Source organism: Electrona antarctica, assembly GCF_951216825.1.
Source record: "Electrona antarctica genome assembly, chromosome: 11".
Classification (NCBI taxonomy): domain Eukaryota; kingdom Metazoa; phylum Chordata; class Actinopteri; order Myctophiformes; family Myctophidae; genus Electrona; species Electrona antarctica.
Window position 1 is genome coordinate 16,677,227 of NC_136792.1, and position 14,486 is coordinate 16,691,712.

The 14,486-nt window shown below is 41.2% G+C and overlaps 1 protein-coding gene across 2 annotated transcripts in view; it reads left to right on the top strand.

Moving 5' to 3' along the window:
* Positions 1-14,486, top strand: part of ncam1b (neural cell adhesion molecule 1b) — a 99,560-nt gene that overhangs the window by 51,099 nt on the left and 33,975 nt on the right. For both annotated transcript variants that reach the window (XM_079514174.1, XM_079514175.1), the window contains exons 3-9: positions 734-943; positions 4,772-4,915; positions 7,130-7,267; positions 7,657-7,774; positions 8,707-8,867; positions 11,463-11,605; positions 13,152-13,175. In XM_079514174.1, the coding sequence (XP_079370300.1) occupies positions 734-943; positions 4,772-4,915; positions 7,130-7,267; positions 7,657-7,774; positions 8,707-8,867; positions 11,463-11,605; positions 13,152-13,175 (938 nt within the window). The remainder of the gene's footprint in view (positions 1-733; positions 944-4,771; positions 4,916-7,129; positions 7,268-7,656; positions 7,775-8,706; positions 8,868-11,462; positions 11,606-13,151; positions 13,176-14,486) is intronic.

Below are 14,486 nucleotides of genomic sequence, written 5' to 3' on the forward strand. Positions count from 1 at the left end.
ATCCTGGATATTAACCACTTTAAATCTCTTTGAATTTCAGGGAAAAAAAATCTGATTTACAAGCTAACACTCCTGCATCTTTTTTGTTGACTATTGGACTTTTTGTTTGTTTGTTTTTTACCATCTTTGGCCAAATAGCCTACTTTTATGCATGCCATGTAGATTAAAACACCTTGAATGCCCGGATGTAGTTGGAACCAGTAAATCAGCATGCCCAGCGATTTGCAGCTTCAGAGCCCATTTCAAGGTGCACAAGGCGCCATCTTGGATGTAGATGAAGTAGCTAGATGTAGCCAAAACACCCCCGAGGGGATCGACAACAACGGAAGGTATGATTACTTCTTAGCGACGGGAACACGATGGGCCGTCAAAAACATAATCTTTGATTAGAATTGGAAGCATTGATTTTTGATCAAGAGTTATTCACGTTTTAAGACTTTCCCTCCCATCCATTAAAATGGAGGGGGGCCACTTTGGATGACGTCCCAACCGGAAATGACATCAAATGTTGTTCAATAGGCGCTCCCAGCCTGTGGAGCGGTGCGCTCTGTTATGGAATGATTAATGTTCCGTCTTTTGATTAATCTCCTTATTAGTCCTGAGCATCAGACGTAATTAATTAATAAGGCGGAGACCTCCATCCCAGGCACTCAAGGTGTTTTAACCAATGTAACTTAAGTTAAGAGTTGCCACCAGTAAGTGATTTCACGTGTTGCTTTTTCTCTGTGCTCAGTTGTTGGTGTCGCAAAACACATAGACTGGTTTGGACCAAGCGGCGACAGGATAGAACCGAACAGGCCAGACATCACCGTAAGCCGCAACGATGACTCCTCTTCCACACTCACACTTTATAAAGCTGGGACTGAGAACGCCGGAACATACAAGTGTGTAGCTACCAATGGAGATCAGCAAGCTGAGTCAACGGTCAACGTAAAAATATACCGTAAGCACCTGTCTATATCTATATGCATGTTCTTTGAATCCAGTAAGTGGGTGTTCTAAGCACAGACAATTTATTTATTTTGGGTGCTAATGATTTATTAAAATGTAAGTTCCAGCCATTACAGTAAGTGTAGAGAAACAAATCCTTTATTTTGAAGGCATACAGCTGTATTTTATTGACTGCTCAAGGGTATCATGTTCTTTCCCTTTCTTTTCAAGTGAAAATAGATTTTTCTTTTTCAACTGTTCAATAAACCTATTGAAGCGTGTTAGAGGTCTGCCTAATGATCCTGTCTATTGTGCATTCCTTTTGACTAATGGCTTTTATTTCCCGTTCATGCCAACCATCAGCACATCGCACTTTGAATCTTCAGATTTTCTAAACTGAAACTAACAGTGTTATTTCAGACCTTATATAAAAAGAGAACGTGATGTCCCGACTCCACACCTTAATTGAAAGTAATAGCGAAAACCTCTCAAGATGCTGCCACCTGCCCATTGAACAGTTTTCAAGTTCCAGGATATACTCCTTATGTTCCATATGAACGCATAAGTTGTAATATATTGATATATATCCGTTTGGTAAAAGAATGACATTTCAGGGGCTATGGTTTTGCTTACAGGAAAAATGTATTCTATCTGGAAATGATAGTGTGGTAAATATCTATCTATCTATCTATCTATCTATCTATCTATCTATCTATCTATCTATCTATCTATCTATCTATCTATCTATCTATCTATCTATCTATCTATCTATCTATCTATCTATCTTCTATCTATAAATGCATCAAGTCTCTGTACGTCTGTCTGTGTGTAATCCACGTAACTCGAGAACTGTTCGCCCCACCGACTTCAAATTCGTCACACACGATCCACGTTGCCACATGGGGTGCGATGTCGTGTCGGTGGACCCACGGTTGTCCAGAACCGCCACAAAAGGCCTCTACCCGGGCTCTGGACAGGGCCCCTGCCCAGGGTCCATATACTGTATGGAGCTGGCCTGTTCTGGCATCATTCTGACGTCTGCATAGAAGTATGCCCATATATAGGAACCCCATATATGGGCATAAAAGGGCCACAGACATAATAACATGAGTGGGACATGCATTTCCTCTAGTTCTTCTAAATCAGCTTAAAACTTTATCAATATTAGGGAGTAGAGGGGCTATAAAAATTGGGTTGTGGTTGTAAATGTCTTGTGTGTACTAGTGTACACACCCGCCCGTCCCGTCCCGCCACGGGAGCCAGCCCGCACCAACCTGCCGTGCAAAACAATATATTAATCAACGACCTGACCGCCCCGCAGCCCGCAAAAACGAAAAGTAGCCTAACGACCGGCTTTTCAACACCCAGCAAGTCCAGTCCATTCAATTTCGGTTGCTTTCGAGGGAGAGGGGGAGGGGGCAGGGACGTGCAGGGGGGATTTGAAGGGCAGGGGCTGGAATTCGAAGAGGCACCTTTACGCCCCCAGCGCCCACAGCGCACGCACGCGCACACACACACACACACACACACACACACACACACACACACACACACACACACACACACACACACACACACACACACACACACACACACACACTGTTTTGTAACAGCATTAATAGTGATATTGGTGGTAGTATTTGTATTGTTATTACAATGGTATTATTCTAGTACTTTTCTTTGCAAAGTCCAGTAAATCATTTATAGGGGGACAAACAAACTAAAGCTTGAGTTATTTATACTTAGTTGAGCGTGGTTATCGTGCACTGAAAATTGCCGATCTACAAGCTCACAATGCATCGTGCTGTGATGTGTTGTGAGCTTGTAGATCTGCTATTTTCGGTGTGCGGCTGCGGCAATGATAAGCAAGTAAATATAGCTCATATTACAAAGCCTTTGTCTCTAAATACAGTAGGCCCACTGACTAGATTAGTTTTGCTGATACAGAATACGCCACTGGAGGTGCACCTTTGTCCAACGTGCAGTTCAAGATAAAATAGATGACTGCCACCACTGATAATGCCATTCAAAATCTGCAGGTGGCATGCCCCCCATGTGGCTGTGGCTGTAAAACAAGACCCCCCATTTTATTACAGTTTTTCACGATTGTTAACATGCGTTTTTCACAACCTAACGGCATTCTCAAAACTAGCAAACTGCACACACACAACTGAAAACCTCACACACAAAATGCTAAACCCTGACTCTCCTTTTCCACGATGACTCTTTGCCATCAAATCTCTTAACTGTTCCCAAAATGGAACTTGTGTTTTAATTTGGTGCACACAGACATATTTTCAAATGACACACACATACCATTCATTGAGTACACACAACTAAGCATTGGCTACACACTACCAAGCATTTACAGCACAATTAAGTGAAAAATTTAAAACACAATCATAGAAATGGAACACACATGAATGACAATGACTCTGGAGAATGAGCCATTTCTCCTTTTGTAAAATGACTCCTTGTAGGCCTACTTTTTCATAGTCAAACATAAAACAGCACACAAATATGCAGCCGATTTTTTTTTAAATTATTATTATTTTTTACTGTAAACCAGCCTGCTCTGTGGGTTCCGTTCATATACCTTCTACCTCCAAGCTGAAAAGAACTCCTCAATAGGATTCAGGAAAGGAGAATAAGGTGGAAGGAATAGAACAGAAAAATGTTCTAATGATGCCAGCAACTGTGTAGTGGCTGAGATTGGGTTGGACCCTCTGACTCATGGTCAAACCATGATTGAGCACATGGTCAACCACAGTTGCTCGAATCTCATTAGATATGACCGTTCTCCTCTTCCTCCTCCTCTTCCTCTCCCTCCTCCTCCTTCTTGTCCTCCTCTCCCTCCTCCTCCTTCTCTTTGTCCACCTACTCCTCTACCTCCTCCTCGTCCCTCTCCTTCTCTGGTTGTCGATCTCTTCAAGGTTCTCCATTATTCACCCAACAAAACAGAGGCTCTCAAGTCCCTTTTATGCTGCAGTCCTGATGTCCTGGCAAATTGCTCCCCAGATCTGAATGTTTAGAGATTTGACTATCTGTGTGTTGTAGGTTGATGCTTTGAGCTTTTATGTGAGAAGTGTGTGCAACAACTGAACATTGTGTGCAGTGTTTGGACAACAAGGTAATGTGTAATTGAGATCAGAGTGTAGTCCAAAGAAGGAAAGTCAGAGTCTAATGCAGATAAGGGAGTGTGAAGGTTGTGCAAATTGTGCCAAGTTTTCGATTTTTGTGTGTTAACAATCGTGAAAAACTAATAATAATAATTTAGTTACCAACCTCTAATATAATAATACTTTCTGAAAACATCCAAATTAAATGGCTTTATCACACTAAATGCCTGGTTGTATTGCAATATGAATTTTCTGTAAATGTTCCATCTGCCGGGAAACCATCTGTGTCATTTTAGATTTTTGGGTGGGCTTGTACATCTGCTATTTTTCAACATTTTTGAAAATTCTTGAAAGTGTGAGAACTGCTGATTCAGAAGGCATTTGTAGAATCGGCCTCAGGTCTAAACGGGGTAAGATGAGTTGGAGTGGAGTTTTGCTTTAACCCATTTTGACCTGAGATCAGATTCTAAAAATGTCTTCTACATCCTGACAGTTTTCTGAAAAAGCTATGTTTCTATGTCAGTCGTTCTTCGATTTTTCTAAAATAGCAGACCTACAAGCTCGTAGCGCGCCACTCGGTGGCGCGCTATGAGCTTGTAGATCTGCTATTTTTCAATAGCTAAAGCATAACATAATGCTAACACCAAAAGGGGTTCCCTTTTGGTGACATATTTGGTAACATATTAAACCACTGACTTAATGTCTTGCATGTCACATTGCAGAAAAGATAACCTTCACAAATGCCCCCTCACCTCAAGAGTTTAACGAAGGGGACAGCGCCGTCATTGTCTGTGATGTCATCAGTACACCACCTCCTACCGTCCTATGGAAACACAAAGGGAAAAAAGTGGAGACGAAAAAGGATGGTAAGATGACCATTCAAGGATGGCATTAGCAGTATTTCACTTGTATCTGTCACATGTGTCAGCCCCTGTCATTTGTTTTCACTCAGCCATACTAGTTCCCTCTTAGCTGTCAAGTTCTTTCTTCCACACAACAGTTTTCTGACAAATGATAAATGATAGCATATGCATGAGAATATTGAGTTAACTTGCTGTACAGGTGCAGTTTTCCAAGAGTCTGTGCATCCAAATGTGTCCTTTTGCTGTAGATGGTTTAATACATTTGGCATCTGTCCAAAGCCAGCTATTATAGTCATCATTGAAGACATTTTTCCAGCTTCATAGTTTTGGAGATCTGGCGTCCCTAGGATGGACAACAACAATGCAGTTTGAAGCTTGTAAATCTTAATCAAAGCGACATGTGTAATCTATCACAACAGAACGTGATCACACTGTGAATACTATCTATCTTGGAGACAAGATGGGCATACAAACATGATAACAACCTTTACAGCAAACAATATTGTAAGTCCACAAAGAAAGAAAGACCAAACAACCTTATATACTATCAGTACTTGGCCTTCACCAAATCTCTTAGTTGAAAATAGCCAATCGATCTGCAAGCTCACAATGTGTTGTAACGTGATGCGTTTTGAGCTTCTAGCCTTCTATAGACTACTTGTTTTTTGCAACTGTTCACCAGTTATGACAGAATAGGGATGCTAGGATTCCTGTGGTTAAGCCCATGATGACCATCACCACACTGCCATGCATTGTGAGCTTGTAGATACCGGTAGGCCATATGTCCAGATTAGGGATGCTGGGGTTCATGTGGTTAATCCAATGAATTTTGGTGTATTGGTCTAAAATTAATAAAATTGACCAATACACCAAGGGTGTTAATTTAGACTCTAAATGAACAGAGTTTGCTTCTGAAGTCAGAACATATTATAGAAATGTAAAATGTGAAAATTGTCGCTGTCGGGTAGAAACCTCACATGTCCAAAACTGTTACTTTTCACGATTCAAATTTAAAAAAAAGTAGCAGATCAAAAGCTTTCGAGCTTGTTGATACTTTGTTTTGATGCTGTGACGCTGTATGGAGATAGGTTTCTGCCGACGGCAACAATATACAACCCTAAAAATGTTTAAAGCACATCCTACTATTCTGATTCTGACTGGGAGTTTTCAGATTCAAATATCCCATTGCCATCTATGTTTCTGTTGTTGTTGTTTTCTTCTTACAGAGAGTGGGATGTACTCTCCTGTATATCTTTTCATGTATTGACACAAACACAGCAGAGAGCTAAGAGGGAAATAGTGAAGGGGATGCTGGCTCAGCCTCTGGCAAGATTTCATCCTGGGCTGGTATAGGCTATGTGGCTACTGTATGTGTGTTTGTGGTGGGAAGCATATTCTTCACTAGACCAGGCGTGAAGATATATCTATAATTTAATATAAATATACTTTTCCTTGGTTGTTAACATCCTTTTTTTGCAACCATGTTCCTGAGCTTACTGTGTGTTCTGATGTGAAATATTCATTATATATTTTAGCTCCCACGCATCCTTCGCACTAAACAATAACATGTAATGTGGAATATTCTTGTGGCTGGCTGAAAACTATTAACTCACAGTCACAAACCTTGATTGGTTTATAATAGTATTTTGAATTACTGCAGTACATGATTATAATTGGTTCACTTTTCTTTCCTAACTGAACATTCCCATGGTTGTGCTGATTTTCCACTGTTATGGCAACATTTTCATTTTTTTTGTAGAACTGTGCAGAACCACTTTAATGGAATTAATATGATTTGGTTGTAAAGCTCCTAAGTCAGTGTAATCACTGTCAGACAGAAAGTGGTTGGTTTCTGTTGATTACATACAAATATTGACACAAAGGTGTCCTTGTTATTTACAACTAATGCTTTAAGTCTTTTTCCAGCACATTGTCAATACACTAGAAATGGTGTATATATATATATGTATATATATATGTATGTATATAAAAAGATATATGGTGAAATAGCAGACAATTCGCATAATGATTTGGATCACACATGCTTGATTTATGTTAATGTTAATGCCCCTCCCCCTATTCATATTCATTACATGGTGATAAAACAATTTTCATAGGAATTAACTTTGTCACTCAAGAGGTTTACTTAATTGCTTTAAGATATGATCCCTGGAAATGTAGCTAAATGATATACAATCACGTTCTGATTGCTCTCAGTTCGGTTCAAGATACTGGCTAACCACCACCTTCAGATCCATGGCATCAAGAAGACAGATGAGGGCTTGTATACCTGCGAGGGCCGCCTCATGTCCCGCGGTGAGATCGATCTACGGATTATCAAGGTCGTTGTCAATGGTGAGCCCTCTTTTCTCCTCTCTTTACATCTCTGTCATTTCACTGTGGTCTGCGTCTTTGTATGCGGTGCATGTCCTGTGACCCTTTTATGATTATGCTGGACGCAGAGCTTGTTCTCAAACAACTGCTGTTGTCTTAGCTAAGCTGGAAGGTCCATAGAACCAGGATCAGAAGGGTGATAATTTATTTACTCCACCCACTGTTGACTTACATGTCTGTCTGTCTGTTGTCTGTCTGTCTGTCTGTCTGTCTGTCTGTCTGTCTGTCTGTCTGTCTGTCTGTCTGTCTGTCTGTCTGTCTGTCTGTCTGTCTGTCTGTCTGTCTGTCTGTCTGTCTGTCTGTCTGTCTGTCTCTCTCTCTCTCTCTCTCTCTCTCTGTGCTTGTGTCAGTGCTCCCAACCATCAGGGTATGGCAGTCGGAGGTGAATTCCACCGCAGACGTTGGGCAGTCCACCATGTTGACTTGTGCTGTCGATGGCTATCCTGAACCCATGGTGACCTGGACACAGTAAGCCTCCAGCAGTAACAACCCACACATTCACACTCAGGTGTCGTGTCAGGAGCTGGATGTCAGAATGTTGTACAGCATACGTCAGTGGTATACTGTAGTGTAGGCTATGTTCTGTTAGTGTACATTGAGTCAGCTTATCCCCAGAGACTGCATCAGATGGTTGAAATGGAAAAGGTTTACAACGAGAATAACATGTGAATTAATCACAGAGACCGTGATAGCCTCCTGCCATTGTTAATCTGTCTATAATCCTAGCGTGTTGCCTAGTGCAGCTTGCTCTAATTGCTCTAACCTTCTTAGAGAACATAAGGAGATATGGGACAGGTGAAACGTGACACTTAACAGAGCACCGTTGATCATGGTGCCAAATACACTTATCTTCTATTAGCAAAATGAGAGGAAGATTGTAAAACTAAATTACACGTACTCACACTGTACTGTACTGTACTGTACTGTACTGTACTGTACTGTACTGTACTGTACTGTACTGTACTGAACCAAGCAAAAACGTTACTACAATGATTGCCTTTTGTTTGCTTTGACTGAGATAATATTTCTGACTAATAAACCAAATTAAAAACTGTTCAAGTTTAGTTTATGCTAGGTTAATAATAATACTGCTTGTATCCTGCAAGCAGTATTATTCTGACAGAATTCTGCATTGCCAGAGATTTTTAATATGTTCAAATTGAACATTTAACAAACAAACGAAACAGTATCTTAGACCACGTCTTATTTATCAACACAAATTAACTGTTCATAGTATGAACAGTTCATTTCAAATAACAATCAGCTCACGTTAGTATGAACTTCATACTAACGTGAGCTGATTGTTATTTTGTATTCTTTTCACTCTCAATTACGCAGTAAATGTTGTGATTGTAATGTGAATCATCATAATGTGAGCGTGCTAACACTGTCATTCTCAGGAATGGAGCAGTTCTGGAGGCAGGACAGAAATACAGCTTTAATGAGGATGGCTCCGAGATTACAATAATGGATGTCACCAAGTTGGATGAAGGAGAATACACCTGCATTGCCAAGAACAAGGCCGGGGAGAGCGAGAAAGAGCTAAGCCTGAGAGTGTTTGGTAAGGACAGATTTTTGTCTTGGCGAAAGTTGGGAACGTACAGAAATACAGTGCATACTGTATATAAACGCAGTGTGTGTGGTTGAAGTGTGACAATGTGTAGGTGGGGTAGGAACATTCCCTATTTTTATCTCCACACAGGAGATCATGTCTTTTCCCTGTTTGTTTTGTGTGTATGTGACTAGGGTCCACAGCTAATCTCGCATACTTCTAGGCCATCACCGTCATATTTATCGTGTGTGTGTGTGTGTGTGTGTGTGTGTGTGTGTGTGTGTGTGTGTGTGTGTGTGTGTGTGTGTGTGTGTGTGTGTGTGTGTGTGTGTGTGTGTGTGTGTGTGTGTGTGTGTGTGTGTGTGTGCGTGTGTGTGTGTGTGCGTGCGAAGAAAGACAATCCCTACGTAATTTGTGCTCTCCCCAAATCCACTTTACTAATAGAAAGGCATGTGGTGTGCTCTCCTAAATCAAATGTAGTTTAAATGTAGTGAGCCAGTCGCTTGGGCACACACACACACACACACACACACACACACACACACACACACACACACACACACACACATGGAGCTGATGGGGAAGAAAAGGCACACAACGTCAGCATAGTAACACAGTAGAAGAGAGAGAGATGGTGTGTTGACTGTGCAGGCAGTGTGAGTGGTCCGCAAAGCATTTGCTGGTGGTCCGCGGCCACCTGTCTCAAAGTAATATTGATTTAACACTAATTAAGCCTTGGACGTGTATACACGTCCTTTCTAATCAAACCGCAGGGGGCCTTGAACGTGTATTGCCGTCCTTTGGTCTTTTTTATTGATATATCAAAATAAAAGATATATATATTTTTGGTTGGCCTTTCCTTCTGCACCATACTCTTTGTGTTTTGCGCATGTGCGCTGCCGTTCACTTCCTTGTTTGCGGCCCGATTAGAATGGCTCTGAAACTAGGGAACTCTCCATGGTTTTGGCCAAAAGGACAATGTTCTGTCTTCATTTCTCACTTCAGCATGCATCTCATTTGGAATATAAACGCTTCTAGATAGACTTTAGTGTGACCAGCATGAGGTATGAGCGGAAGGATCTGCCTCCCGGTTTTGGGATGGAACGGAAGGAAGGGGCATTTCAGAGTAAAATCTAGCGCCTTTATTTTGAAGAATTCCCTGGCAAAAAAGTGTTCATTCATTGGACAATGTGCCCTTCCCAAGCGAACGCGGGTCAGAAACTACATTATTTCAAGACGGCGCGAGTGCGTGCCTGCCTGCCTGCGTGCGTGCGTGCGTGCGTGCGTGCGTGCGTGCGTGCGTGCGTGCGTGCGTGCGTGCGTGCGTGCCAGTGCAGACAGACAGACTAATTTACAGTAGTAATCGATGAATCGAATCGGCAACTAATCACTGGAGTTTTTTTGCAATTAATCATGGGTGTTTTCCCACTTAACCATAGTTTAACCATAGTGTAACTAAACTAAAGAGGAGTGAGCCATCTCTCTTCCCTTACAATCTGATGATAGTTGCACATGCACAGTAGCGACTGCAAAATATGACACTACACATAACAATGCAGAATCACATGGTATCCTAAAACATCTAATGTCTGAGGCCATTTTACCCTCAACATCTCATTTATAAGATGGAGTTTCTATTGTACATTACCATTAAAGCTGTGTTATTTGAATGTAGGTTGTGTGTTCTTTACTGGGATAGAAGGATATTGGGCCTGGCCAGCCTGATGGGGCGCCTGATGGAGGGGAAAGGAACTGGTTGGAATAACGTGTTCCTTCCACGCGCTACGTCCAACCAGGGAAACTCCCCCCTGTCAGGTGTAAAGGAGCAAGTCCGTTGCTCTCCCCATGTCCCCCATATATGGGGACTAGGTTGGCGGAGGGTGTGTAGAGCCCAGGATCACAGTAGATAATTGACACAGGGGTGAAAAATGGGTTACAAAATCGTGGGATACATTGTTGTCAGGCTGTGTATGCTGGGCTTATTATTTCTTTGGACATGCTGTTTTTATGGTTGTTTCATGTCGGAGCCTGAAGCAGTCAATGATAATTATCCAGAAGCTGTGATGGTTGTTAAATGTTAAAAATGCAGGCTTGTGACTCGAATGTGACTTGTTTCGAAATGCTACAAAACTCTGGGCAGAGGAAATCAATTAGTAATGCTCTCCTGCCTTCATCAATTGCTGTCAAGTTGCTTGAGCAAGGTACTGGACCCTTAACCGCTTCAGTGGAGCTATACTGTGACAAACAGTATGAGACTGTGGTTACACTGACTGAGAAGCTCCCTGATTATCCCTCCCTAACTATTATTGGTTGAAAATGTTAGCGCAAGATTTGATCTAATAGCTTGGATGTGACAAGAGGCAGAAAGACACTGCAGGTAACTATATATCTCTCTCCCTCTCCCTCTCCTAAAGGAATAAGGTTTTGGTCATATGTAATGTTATCACAGCTTTGCCTATGATGTGCCTGGGAGTACATTTAGTCATTTTCCCTGTCAGGCTTGTGTTCCTCATCCCTCCCTTGTATCCAAACCCGACAAGGCAGCATTTTAATGCATCTCCTCCATGCGGTTTGTGAGACGCCTCTTTTATTTCTGCTTTACAGTGAAACCGAAGATCACCTACTTGGTAAACCAAAGCACCTCAGAGATGGAGGAGCAGGTAACGCTCACCTGTGAGGCTTTAGGGGACCCTACACCTACCATCAACTGGAGCAGTGGTGTGCATGTGTTCACTGAAGGAGAACAGGTATGGTCTGGGCAAAAAGCTGAAGGCTATAGAGTATGGAGATCAGTTAAATGTCTAAACTATACACTCAAAGAGCTATGTTGAGCATATTGAGATTGTTTTATTGATTGCAAACAGTAGTATGCACTACAGTTTATTTCCCCTGAAGCTCAGTGCTTCTCATGTTTATTCAACACTTTCTCACTCCAAACTTGTCACATATGGACGCTTGGTCAGGACCCCTCTGTGTATCGCAGTCAACGCGGTGTATGCCACTTCATTTTCCAACACGCAGGGTAGTCCTGTGTTGTCACATGACTGATGATGATGCAATGCGGATGTTTGTCATGCGACTGAATACAGAAAAGATGATGCACCAAAAAAAAAGAAAAAAAGATGAAGGCATTGAAACCAAGTTAGAAACAGGTTGAAAACATTGAGACAGCGTGATGTGAGGCATGTCACATGGCTTATCCCATTCAGGCCTGACGTCGAAATTTAAAAAAAAAAGTTTTCTAAATCATGACAATTTTCGGAACGAAAAAGGCACATTTTAACGATTTTTCTAAAATAGCAGACCTACAAGTTCATAGCGCGCCACTCGGTGGCGCGCTATGAGCTTGTAGATCTGCTATTTTTCAATAGCTAAATTATATATGTACAGCATAGTATAGCATATATGTATAGTGTCATTATATAGATATGTTCTAGTTATAGTTTATATGTATAGTGTCATTATATAGATATGTTCTAGTCACGTTCTTAGCTTACGCATGTTTCGCGATAAATGCATTTTACATATGTGATGTATTCCCATGCTTTTGTTCTTGCTTAATGTAAGTCGCTCTGGATTAAGAGCGTCTGCTAAATGCCTAAATTGTAAATTGTAATTGTAATAACAATGTTTAAAACACCAAAAGGGTTAATGGTTAATGTGGTTAAACGCTAACGTGACATGGATGCGTTCCAGGTCTCAATGGATTATGCCATGTGACATGACATGGCTGACATGAAGCATTAGCCGAGGGGCGTGGAGCCCACTTCTTCCCACTCAGGGCCGTAACATTTGCTTACCGGTGCGGTGGAAATCGGTTATTATCCGTCGTCATGTCAACTCAAAATATGACAAGTTCAAAGTGAGAATGTGTTGGTTTATTAAGCCCAGTGGTTAAGTAGTATTGTAGAATGCACACAGGTGTACGTGTCGAATATTAAGAAAGTGCATGTTAAAAGGAAATGAGAGCATTTACATAACATGCATTTAATTAACCCTGTATTGATATTATGAACTTCAGGTCCTGCAGCTTGTGTTTGTTGGCAACATGGCTTCATGACATATTGAAATAATCACATTATTTGCTTGGCCTCATTTGGAAGTGTACCTTAGCACCAAAAGAACAATACGGTTCTTCAGTTAAAGCATGTTTTTTATTTGATTTTCAACATATTCCCCTTTTAGCTAGTTTGGTCATCGCACTGATCAGTTAAAATCAGAATATTTTTGCAATATTGAGTTTCACATACAGTATTGTAATCACAACATGCACTGCATTTTTCTCCATTACAGGCACATCTAAACAGGATCTATCAGGTATGAACTTATCGCGACACAAAAATGTATTATAGTACATGTTTCAAATGAATTCAAACTTGACAAACTGCCTTTATATCACTGTTTCTCAAAACAAAATCAACAACTAAAATCAGCAAAAGATGTTATTATGGAAGTAATGGAACCTAAACAATTCAACCGTTTTCCAAGTAGCTGATCTTGTAATAGGGGGTTATGGTTATGGGTGTACTGTAGAAATTCTGAGTTTTCCTCTGGCTCCTCTCTAGAGATCAGATGAAAAACTGCTTTAATGATTTAATATATAAGCCCATTTCTGTGTTGCCATTACCTGATCATCTCAGTCTTTCCTTGGGGGCAAAAGGCTCTTGGGTACACACTCATCTTCAGACTGTTTCTTTTCCATTGTAGTTTGTGTCTCGTTTGTCATCATTGCTGGGTCAAGATTGAAGCTAAAAGCAAAAATGCTGCAATATGCACATTGCACTCATTTAATTATCCTATTGTATCTATTCCTTGTTTTAAGCAAATGCATTATTGGCAGTCTAATTGACTGAATATGCAATCAATTAAAACTGTGTTTGCATTGTTAGCAAGGGAAATCATTTCCACACAGCAGTTGTGAGAAATGCAATAGAACAAAGCTGCCACTTGTTTCACAGTAGCAGCTCATCTGTGCTGTCTTTGTCTTGCTATCTACGCTAACCATAACAGCTATGTTTCAAGTGGGTAACTGGGTGGGATGGGGGATGAATGAACTATTCATGTCAAATTGATATGGTGAATTTCATTAGCCTGGTCCTAATCTGACTCTTGGATCTATGACCCAAAGTGTGTGGGAAATGGATTTGCTGTTGCTGACAACAGCTATTGCATCGTACATTTGGAGGCGGGTGCTGATGTGATTGGTTAATGTTGACCATTATTTGAGTTTTGTGTATTGTAATGTGTACAGTAGTTACCGTGGGAACCGCTCAGCTGTAGTGGTTTGGAGGAACAGATGTCAAAGTAAATGTAATTTGCAACATACTGTATGAGAAATATTTTACAACTAAAGGAAACAAGGAAGCAATTTCAAAGCATCTTCACAGGCAGGGCTTGATGTACTTTGTTGTGTGCAGTCAGTGTCGTGTGCAGTGTCATGCAGAGACATGCGCCGAAAAAGGCAGATCTACCAGCTCACAACGCATTGCACTGTAACAACACCTTGTGAACTTGTAGATCTAACCTCGCATCACCAGACCTTCCACCTCGGAGGAAAGCCTGGTCTGTGTTCCTAAATCACTCCATGTATCCGGTCTAGGCGTGGTTTAGAGCAGATGATACAAAAAA